This window comes from Myotis davidii, unplaced genomic scaffold (genome assembly GCF_000327345.1).
Source record: "Myotis davidii unplaced genomic scaffold, ASM32734v1 scaffold185, whole genome shotgun sequence".
Classification (NCBI taxonomy): Eukaryota; Metazoa; Chordata; class Mammalia; order Chiroptera; family Vespertilionidae; genus Myotis; species Myotis davidii.
The window spans coordinates 2,016,706-2,028,334 of record NW_006297811.1 but is presented as its reverse complement, the minus strand read 5'-3'; the positions used below and the strand labels follow the sequence as shown (position 1 = coordinate 2,028,334).

The following is an 11,629-nucleotide window of genomic DNA, read 5'->3' as shown; positions in this document are numbered from 1 at the left end:
GAGCATCATTTTCTACTTTGAAAGGGGACGTTTGCCTTATATTAAACTAAAATCAGTCTTCTTTGTTCTCAGCTCTGTCCTCTAGAGTTCTGAATTAAATGTCTTCCATATTGTAATTGCCCTTTTATGAGACTCATGGTTGAGTGGGGAATCAAAGAAAAAGGAAATGATTAAAAAATGATACATTGGCATCTTAAATATTTTAATTTAAAACATGCAAATGTACATTAATTTACTAGTATTCTATTGTGGAGCCAATATCTTTCTGTTGAATATGACTCCACTGTTGTGTAGCTTTTTTCACTTAAGCCATCAAAAATTCATCATCTACAACTTTCAGATTTCTTTAAAGTGAAATGAAAAATTGTTGAAACAATCTGATACCAGAGTTTTTCTAGATTTTTTTCTTTTTCTCCATCTCCCCAGTGTTCTATAGTTATATATCCTGCATCCTTCCAGTGATTTTCATTACAAGTAGCTTTTATCTAGTCTGAAATCTTTAGTTTTTAGAGGGATAGCAACAACACATATTTCTTTGGATTACATGCTATTTAAATTCTGTAACTAGAATAGCATGTATAAGTGGCATAAATAGGTCTGTGATCAAACAAAATTGACTTTTATTAAGTACATAGTTCAACAGATAGGAGCGAAGTGTGTAAGTAGTCAGCATGCTTTAAGCTTCACAGTGTCATAGACATTAGAAAGAACTTGTTTCTCTTCTCAGTTTCTCTCAGGATGAATTATTTTGAAATTTTCTCGTTATCCTGCTCTCATTTCTTCTCCCCTTAGACGACTGATCATCCTAATTTAGAGTAGAATGGAAGTAAACCATCTTTGGCTTTCCTCCTGGTAAAGTCTCAGCTGTCTGTTGTTGTCCAGCAAATAAATGAATCTTATCAAAGCGCGCGCGTACACACACACACAGACACACACACACACAACCTGGTAGCTAATATAAGGGACTACTTAATTCTAAGGATGTTCTAAGAATAAAAAATAATGGCAGAGTAGCGCTTAATTTTTCTCCCCTTGAGTGTGGCCTGGACTTTATGACTCACTCCCAAGTGATATAAGAAGAGTATGCAAAGGGAGAAATAGTGGCTTTATTTGTGGAGAAACCTAGCAGATACCATTTTAACCAAGCGATCAAGATTAGCATCACAGGGATAAATCGTGTTAATAAGGTGTACCCTCTGATATGATGTGATGAGAAGTGCACTTTACATCTGGTATGCTTCCCCGGAACCCATAGCTCCAGTCTAATCTTGAGAAAATACCAGACAAACTCAATTGAGGGAGAGTCTACAAAATACTTGATTGGCAGTTTTTAAAAATCTCAAGGTCCTGAAAAATAAGGGAAGACTGAGAAATTGTCACAGATCAGAGGAGACGAGAGCACCATGATGACTAAATAAATGCAGTGCGTTATCATGAATTGGATCCTGGAACAGAAAAAGAGTTCATTAGTGGGGAAACTAGGGAAATCCAGATAAAGTCTGCACTTTGACAAATCTCCCATGGTTATGTAAGATGTTAGCATAAGGGAGAGCTGGCCGAAATGTATATGAGAACTATCTGTACTGGTTTTGTACCTTTTCTGTAAATCTAAAATTACTCCGAAACATTTATTAAAAATAGTGGATGAGATCATAAAAAACAGGCTTAAGTGATTTGAAGTTTAAGACATGAACTAAATTAAAAGGCAATAACACAAAAATATTTGTCACTGATGTTAGACAAAGGGCTGATATTCTTAACATAGAATATACTTTTACATATTAATAAGAATATTACCTCATTGGAAAATAATCATTGATCACAATTCACAGAAGAAACAGTGATCAATAAATATGAAAGCCAATTCAATCACACCAGTAATTAAAGAATTGCCAATTAAAGCAGTATTGGAGCACTGGCCAGTGTAGCTCAGTTGATTGGAGTGTCATCCTGTACACCAAAAGGTGGCGGGTTTGATTCCCAGGCAGGGCTCATACCTAGGTTGAGGGTTTGATCCCAAGTCAGGGCATGTGCAGGAGGCAACCAGTCAATGTTTCTCACATCAATATTTCTCTCTCGCTCTCGCTCTTGCTCTCTCTCCCTTCATCCCTCTCCCTCCCTTCCTCCTTCCTTTCCTCTCTCTCTAAAAATAAATAAAAAAGCAGTATTGAAAACATTTCACCCATTACATGAAAAAAATTATAGTATTCAATTTTGAAGATGGTACGTGGAAGAATTATAGATTGGCATAGCTTTTCTGAAAAGCAGTTGGCCAATATAGGTATTGGGTTTAGAAATATGCATACCAGTTGTGGCCGGGTGGCTCAGTTGGTGGAAGTGTCATGCTGTACACCAAAAGGCTGCAGGTTCAATTTATGGTCAGGGTGCGTGCGGGAGGCAACCAGTCGTGTTTCTCTCTCATATCAATGTGTATCTCTTTCTTCCTCTCTCGAAAGGAAGTGAATTGTGATCAATGATTATTTTCCATTTGTGCTTTTAATCTCACACAAGATTATTTTCCCATAAGAATGTTCACCACAAGATTGTTAATAATGAGAAGCTCAAAACCTAAATATCTAACAATGAGGGAATGATCTAAAAGTTTTGGCATTCCTAGGGAATAGAATGGAGTCATTAAGAGTCATGATTATAACTAAATAAAACAACAAAAGCAACATGCAGTTTGTACATATTCCCTGACTTTATATGCATGTGCACAGCATTGTCTCTTGAAAGGGTGGCAAGGAAATATGCCATCTTGTACAAAGCAGTCACTTATCCTTTGGTGGTAAGGAAAGGAAGATTTTTGTTTTCTTCAAATCTCTGTCTTTTCAGAATTGTCTGTAGTGGGTTGTATATACTTGTGTAATGTAGAGGGAGAGGTAAACCCTGCGGGCAATGTGATTAATGAGGGGTTTTCCATCTTTCATGCTGACTTAATTAAGCAACTGTCACATTTCTGTTTGGTTCTGTAAAAAATAGTTTTCCTCTTTCCACTAGGAAGCTCCTGAGGGTGCTCCCGTTGCCGATGGAGAACTGGGGAGCTCTAGTTGGAGAATGGTGTTGTCATGCGGACCCCTTTGCTAATAAGCCCCTTCATCCGCGAGAGAACGACTGTCTTATTGGAGACGCTTTCTACTTGGTGAATTTAAGAAGTGACACGTGGCAGCCAAGTCCTCAAGTAGCTCCAGGGGAGATGCACTGTCCGTCTTCCGAGAACCATTTTAAATCGGTAAAATACCTTTTCAGAATACGTGGTGCTAATTTAGAGGTTGGCTTAGAAACTGGCTTCTCCCATCTTTTCTTAATTCAGGGTATGTCACACAGACTGTTCTAAAGACCGAAACAGCCCAGAGGGCTGAAGGACGGAGGGGAGAGAATTTCTTCATGTCTAGAATTGGGAATGTTACCATTTTACAAACCCAAGTGCCCTACTTACTCTCTTGTTTTGAGGACGATATTCCATAATCCATGTACGTTTTATCCTCATCAGTCTGATTTAAATTAAGATTGTTCTCTTGCTCCAGGATAGCTACTACAGTTAGGTTCATAGTCTAGACTTCTGCTCACGTCATAAAAGCAGATGCCAGGGAAAAGAGGAAAAGCGTGAAATGAAGCTTGTGCTGCAGGCTCTACTGGTGGTTGACAGCATGAGGTCAGGTGGCTCTTGCTCTCCAAGTTGCTTTAGGGAGAAGGCAATTTCCTCTCACCGCAGCGAACAAGTGGTTTACCTTATTTTAAAAGAAAATCAATGGCATTGACTTGGTCCGGTGAGAAATCATTCTCCTGATGGCAAGTCGATACAGATGTGATTGAAAAGGTAAAGAACATCATTGCCAGAGAATTTTTATCTTAACATCTGCTTATTGGTAGGGACAAAGGCAATGTCTGTTAAGTTTCATCTAGAGCTCATTTAATTTTTGTAATGAGAACTGGGCCACTTCAGGAACTTTGCAGCAGCTGGGCAGCTCTTGGGTTGCAAGTTAGTTTATAGAACTATTTTCTGTTTTGAGGGGGATTAAGGAAGTTCCTCAAATAACAAGGATAAGTTGTTATAATTATTTACATGTCTCATCTCTCACCATAACACAGATCCCTTTACCTAAATATGGTTCGTTTTAAATTACAGTATGTTATTCTATAATGTTAAAAGATAAATGGTAAGAAGTTAATGTAAATCTGTTATAATTATGTTTAATATGGTTTTATTAAAATATTTTATACTAAATTTATATACTAATACTATACTGTTTTATGTATTTTAATTTTGATTTTTATGATTAAGCTATAAATTTCTTTAAAATGTTTGGAGGGCATGAGTGGAAGTGGAGTGAAGATTAAGAGAAACCATGAATTACACTTTTTTAAATAAATTCTACACTATTGACATATATTCTTCGCATTTATGTCTTTATCAGTTATAGGATGCCACTTACAACAATTTCTCTTAATTGCGAACAACTATACTATTTCTTAAAGGAAGACCCTCCTTATTCAAACACTATGGTTTTTAGTATCAAGGAGACAGGGAAATTACTATCATGACAAGCTACTGTTGGCAAGATTGTTTTCAAGGTAGCCTGGATGGAAGTTTCACTTTAATTGCATATTGCAGCAGTCCAAAGCGTATGCCTGTGACCAAAATAGTAACATAAATTTAGAGGGACTGCTTAAACAGTGCTCTCAAGGCTCCTGTGGGAACAAGGCTGCTCTGCGCTGTTGAAAACCTGTTTCTCATACCACCCAGCCTAGCCGTCCAGCAGGGTTTTGAAATGTCACACGTTGACACAGCATCCTAATGGTATCTCTTGGGAAACGTTTTTGGTTTTTTGGGGGGGAGACAATATCAAGGGTCCTTAGAAATGGAAACAACACAAAGGAAAATAAAAACGCGGACAGGAGTCTAATCCCCTCTGAGCAGCAGTGCCATCTCTCAGATATATTGATTTAATTAGTCACAACAGTGCCTCTGATGTTTGCTCTGTAGAGTTCCCACACTATTAGGCTGTTTCCTTGCACAACTTGCTTTAGTCTTTCCTTTAAGCACAGGTTAAGAACAATGTATTACAAAGCAGAGTTTCTCTTTAAATACGATTAAAAGTATTATAATATTTTAATTAAAAAGATCTGATTTTTAAAACAGTGTAAACACACACATATAGTGTCCATCATATTTCTTCCCTTCAGTATCCCCATAGAGTGTACAGTTTGTTGTTCATGCCTGTGATACCTTTTGTTTTCAAAAGATACCTGCTGAGATTTTCCTGTTTTTACACTTGTGTGTTATCTCTTGTGCTATATTTTCATGTCTACCAGCATAGAAGCCTTGCGTCTTTTAATAGAGTGGTAAGGATGGCACCCTAACCATTTTGTAAGATTCATAAAATTATTCTCAAAAGTATGGCCACATATACGACTTCACCATATTTTTTTAAAGAACAAATTAAATTGAACTTCAGTTATATTATAGACTAGAAGCCCGGTGCATGAAATTTTGTGCACTTGGGGGAGGGGGTGGTCCCTCAGCCCAGCCTGCACCCTCTCGCAGTCTGGGACCCCTTGGGGGATGTCTGACTGCTCATCCCTCTTGCAGTCTGGGACCCCTCGCTCCTTACCACCCGCCTGCAGCAGAGGCGGGAGAGGCTCCTGCCACCACCACTGCACTCACCATCTATGAGCCTGGCTTCTGGCTGAGCAGCACTACCTCTCTAGGAGCCCACTGACCACCAGGGGGCAGCTCCTGCATTGAGCATCTGCCCCCTGGTGGTCAGTGCACGTCATAGTGACCAGTTGTTCTCTGTTTGGTCGATTTGCATATAAGGGTTTTATTATATAGGATGGCAAGTATGACAACCAGCTTTATCTTTTTTCCTTTCCTGGGGTACTTATCAATTATTTATTGATTTGGGTAATGTGTTTTGTTAAATCCAAGAAGATGTCCTTTTTTATTTTCTTAGAATGATGTGTTGGACTTTGTAAACATCACCAGTGTAAACAGAACAGAATTCTAAACTTCAGTATACCAATTGACTTGATTCACAAAGTATTCTTTACCTGTCCCTTTTATTATTATTTTATGTGTGTACTTTAAAGCAAATCCAAGACATTATATCATTTGATCTCTATATGGGTGTTTCTTTTTTACATAACCACAGTGTCATTTTCACATGTGACAAAATTAACAGTGATTACTTATGATACAATATAGGCTGTATACAAATTTTCCCAATTGTATTAAAAGTATATTTCACTGTCACACACTTGATTGTTTGAGGTCATTTGCTTTTATTGATCATATTATAAAATCCTGATTACTATGTCTTAAAAAGATAGAATCTTCTTTTAAGAACATACCAACAAAACTCACTTTTCCTACTTCATTGAAAGACAAATAAAATACATAACAGAGCACCTGATGAAAAAATTTCCATTTCCAATAGAAAAATCCCTTCTCAGCATTGCTACTCCAACACCCTATATTAATTTTTAGTAAAGTCCTTAGTTTTAGGCAAGGCTTAATCGGGATGGTCTAACTTAACTTGTACCAAGTAGGACTCTTTATAAAGTATCTTTAATACCACTTTGAAGCCATACAGATAGGTTTTACTGTAAGAAAGCATGAGACTGCCAAAATGTCAAACTTTACAATTGAATATACTGGTTTCTGAACTGTCTTCCTGTAACCTTGCCTGAACCTGAACAAAGTGGCTCCTGCCTTGGTTTCTACATCTGTGGCTTTGGACTTTTTTTGATCTCTCACTAAACTCAGAAATACATTTTTTACATTAAGATTTGACTTACCTTATGTTTGAAGCACTGTGATATTTTAATTCAGGCTGTAACCCATTGAATTGATTCCATGAATTGATTTGGAAAATAGTTGGCATAGTGATTACAAGCATAAGCTTTAGCATCTAGGGCAGGGGTGGGCAAACTTTTTGACTCGAGGGCCACAATGGGTTCTTAAACTGGACCGGAGGGCCGGAACAAAAGCATGAATGGAGTGTCTGTGTGAACTAATATAAATTCAAAGTAAACGTCATTACATAAAAGGGTACGGTCTTTTTTTATTTTTTAGTTTTATTCATTTCAAACGGGCCGGATCCGGCCCGCGGGCCGTAGTTTGCCCATGGCTGATCTAGGGGACCAAGATTCAAATGTCAACCAAGATCAGGTACTAGCAGCACATCCGTGGAACTCAGTTTAAATGTGCTTTGTGTACAGTTTTTCAGGAAACATTTATGTCATGGGAAACATAATTCTACTTCCTTAGACTAATCTGTTAAGACTTATTCCTTAGATTGCTACATATATTACCCCACATCAGAAAGTCACTATTTCCTCACTTAGACCTGCATTCTATTCTGGGACTTCCCAAGGGGGATGACCTCAGGTGGCCAGAGCTGCAGAAACGTCTTCTCCCTGCCCACTTTTATGTGACTTCTACCATTTAGCAGTATATCTGGGTGAGACAAATAGTGTGTGGCTTTAACACAGGTATTACTGTGGATGTGAAAAGGGCTTGCTTTCTTTCTTTTTTTTTTTTTTTAAGATTCTTAATTAATATACAGTGGCTGCCTAGCAAAGGGCGAAAAAGCAGTCCCTTGTGGGAGGGTATGGGTTTTCTGCCCATTTCTGGAATGATTTGTACCAATAGTATATTTATGTAACATCCATCTTAGCAGTTACCATGTACCCAGGACAGTGCTTTATAACACTCTTTTCTAAATCCTAATAAACAACTGTGAATTAAAGACTACTATTAAGTCCATTTCACAGATAAGGAAACCAACACCGGATAGTTAACTTGCCCAAGGTCACAAGTCTAGTAAATAACAGAGTTGGGATTTGAACTTAGGAAGTCTGGCCCCAGACTCTGAGCTTTTAACCACTTTGCTATTGCTTATAACATAACTTCAACAACAAACCACAAATTAGGAAGATTTTTTTAAATTGAGGTATAATTGACATATAACATATTACTTTCAGGTATACTATATAAGGATTTGCTATTTGTACATACTGCAAAAATGGTCATCACAATAATTCTAGTTAACATTTATCACCTTACAGCTACATTTGTTTTTCTTGTGATGAATACTTTTAAGATTCACTCTCAGTAACTTTCAAATATGAAATATAGTTTTATTAATTATAGTTGCCATGCTGTACAATATATCCCAGGACTTCTTTATTATATTTATTTAAAATTTATTTATTTTTACCTATTTTGACCCCCTTCGCCCATTTTTGCCTTACCCCACCCCCACCCCCACCCAGCCTCACCTCTGGTAACTACCATCTATTCTCTGTGTCATAAAGAGCATTTTTTGTTTGCTTAATGATTAGGTGAATGCTAGCTATTTTAATCTGTATCCCAAATGATGAGTATGGACTTTTGAAGTTTAAGAGTGTTTCAGGAATTTGTCCCAGAACACTAGCCATCTTTTCTGTTCTGATGCATATGTTAACTGGAAAAATAAAATTATATGAATGGGTTAGATATTTTTAGCTTCTGATGGGTGGTTATGAATTATAGATTACTTTAACATAAACTACTGGAGTAGGAGTCAAAATAATGAGTTCAAGTTCTGATTCTTCTGTTTTCTAGACACATGAGTTGAGGCAAGTCACCTAGCCTCTCTGCCTTAGTTGCCCACCATGTTCCAATTCTAAATGATTGGGATATTTCAGGTGCTTTTTAGCAATGTAAAGCTCTCCTTGTTCAAATCGTCTGGCAACATTTAGATGATCAAGAAGTGGCTAGGTTTGGAAAAATCATTCGGTTCACTATTCTGTCTTTAGACTTGAAAAAAATTATGTCTGTGTATGTGAGTTATGCATACGAGCTAAATGTGTTCCCAGTATTTAGGAGAGGGCAAAATAAAATGTAAAGTTCAATGTATACCCTAGAGACTATGTTAAAATTATATGTTCCTTTTAAGAAAAGCAGAATGACATTTAAATGACATTTTTTCTGTTCTACAGAAACCAAAGGCAAATACCAAAGTAATTTGTAAGCGTTGCAAGGTAATGTTGGGAGAGACCATGTCATCAGGTAAGAAAAAGCCAAAATGATTGCCTTTTTGTTAAAAAGCCTATAAAATACACTGGAGTTAGGAGTCAAAATAGGTTTTATAGGAAATATGTATGAAAGAGAGATAGATGACTAATATATGTTATAGAATTTATACTTTTATTGATTTATTTTAGAATTTATACTTTTAAAAATAGAAATCAACTAACATCCAATAGGCTAAGAACTTTGTGTATTTTGACCTTTATAACTACATGGTATTATATTTTAAGCATTAAGAAGTAGGGTCATTTGTAATATTCATATTCTCTGTAGATATAAAGCAATTATATAAACTTTGTAGTTGGGTCTGTCTTAAAGAAGATTGGAGATTTTTTCTTAACACAATTCCTCAATCAGAAGAGTTGGTTGCCAGAGATGATGGAAAAGTTGCTTGTCTTGGCTGCCCTCTGCATCAGGGATGTATTTTGGGGCTAAGGGTGGGAGAGAACCTTTTGAAATGGAAGAAAATACATTTTGAGTTTTGTACTTTGCTCCTTATTCTTCCCAACAATGTTAATTATATTTTATATAAAGTCTATGTTATACTGCTTTGAAATGCAATAATGAAAATCCCAGTAATTAAAATGTATACTATTTAAAGATATAGTTTAAAAATATCTACAGCTACAACATGCTGTGGTATCTTTGTGGGAGATGAATAATCGTTTTTAATATAATCGGAATCTTGTAAGTAGTTACTTCCGTGGAGTGAACAGAAAGGGAAGAATGAGCAGCAGTAGAGGATGCAGTCCTCTTCACTGTTATTTTTGGAGAATGAAAGCAAGCCCCTTAAGCAACAACTTAGAAAATTTAAGTTAGATAAAATGAATTATTTTTTTTAAATATATTTTATTGATTTTTTACAGAGAGGAAGGGAGAGAGATAGAGAGTTAGAAACATCGATGAGAGAGAAACATCAATCAGCTGCCTCCTGCACATCCCCTACTGGGGATGTGCCTGCAACCCAGGTACATGCCCTTGACCGGAATCGAACCTGGGACCCCTCAGTCCGCAGGCCGACGCTCTATCCACTGAGCCAAACCGGTTTCGGCAAAATGAATTATTTTTTTAAATGCTTTTCACTCCTCCCTGAAGTCTAGTCAAAATGTATGTTGAGTAATTAAAAAGATATACATGTGCAGTGACAAAGAGAAATAGAGAGGACATAGCAGTGATGTAAACAAGAATGTAGGCAAACTTTTTTCAAAGCTATAAAGCTGAGAGACACCCTTGGGAACAAACTTGGCAATGTGGGAAGAGCCACAGCCTAAGTGTCTGCAGAAGGTTATTTGGGTGAGAAGTGAGCCAGTATTCATTGTAGAACCCCAGAACTGGTTACAATTTGGGGGCAGCAGGAACAGGGAAGGCAGTCTGAGACAAAGACCTGGAAGCAGGATGATTGATATAGTTGATATAGGGAGCTCCTGTTTCTCCTCCTCCCCTTGCAACTTGCTTATACTTTCAAGCTAGGAGATTGGAGAACCCTTTCTTGAAGTAATGGAAGAGTACCAATCAGAAAAGATTTGGAGACTGTTAGGGTCAAAGGTGATCCTGAGTGGAGGGGTGAAAGGATTGAGAAAAGACAGACAAGAGAATGAAAGCTGGGTCTCGGTGGGACGCTACTCCCTGATGAGGAGACAGCACCAGTGCCCACAAGCCGTGACTTTATTTTATAGCAGATGCCACGAGGCAAAGTAGGGGCGTGATCAAGTTGTTTATAGCATGCTCGTGAGTTCCAATCCTACTCAACTACATGCACCTGAACTCTATCACAAGGCACATGGGGCCACGTGTTCAGACCATAGGTTCAAGCTTACAACTATAGCTGTTGGCTATAATTGTGTTGGGAGGGCCCTGCCCTCCAGCTGGGACTTGCACTTGGCAATGAGAGGACCCTGTCCTTTCATTAGTCCGAGGCTTGAACCTGGCCAAAACACTGTAGCCGCACCCCACAGGAGACACAGATTCTTAGGGATCATTCAACAAAATTGAGCTTATATTCAACTATCTTACAATCAACAAGCCTTATACCTATACCCAAAAGCTTTCCCTTAGCTACCTTACACTTAAATATGAATGGATTGCTGACAATCCACAAATATTTGAGGGAAATTCCAACATGAAAGAGACCAAAGCAAATAAATAATCAAGGTCGCATAACAAAGGCACTGAGAAGAAACAAATTATGTATAAAATAGAAGAAAATCTTTTCAAAAGCATAATAAATGTCCTTGGAGAATGAAATAATACTACCTCCATAATTTGGAGAATATAGAATTAAAGGTGTAATGACTTAAAAAACTAACCAAAGGACTGAACGATAAAATTAAGGCGCTAACTTAGAAATCAGAAACAATTGACAGAGACTGAAAATTGGGAAAGGAAGTATTTAAAAAAATCATCACGTAAGTTTCTGGAGGATAAGGATATTGTCTATCTCATTTATCATGTAGTCCCAGCACTTAGAACATGTGGCACATGATGGGTATCTAGTAATATTTGTTGAATGAATGAATGCACTGAGCCTTTTAGGACATCTAACATCTAGAT

General features: G+C 37.4%; 1 protein-coding gene across 1 annotated transcript in view; it reads left to right on the top strand.

Moving 5' to 3' along the window:
- The window catches only part of UBE3D (ubiquitin protein ligase E3D), a 138,591-nt gene that overhangs the window by 22,406 nt on the left and 104,556 nt on the right, over window positions 1-11,629 (top strand). Inside the window, exons 4-5 of the mRNA XM_015570296.1 lie at window positions 3,001-3,232; window positions 8,989-9,058. Coding sequence (XP_015425782.1) covers window positions 3,001-3,232; window positions 8,989-9,058 — 302 coding nt within the window. The remainder of the gene's footprint in view (window positions 1-3,000; window positions 3,233-8,988; window positions 9,059-11,629) is intronic.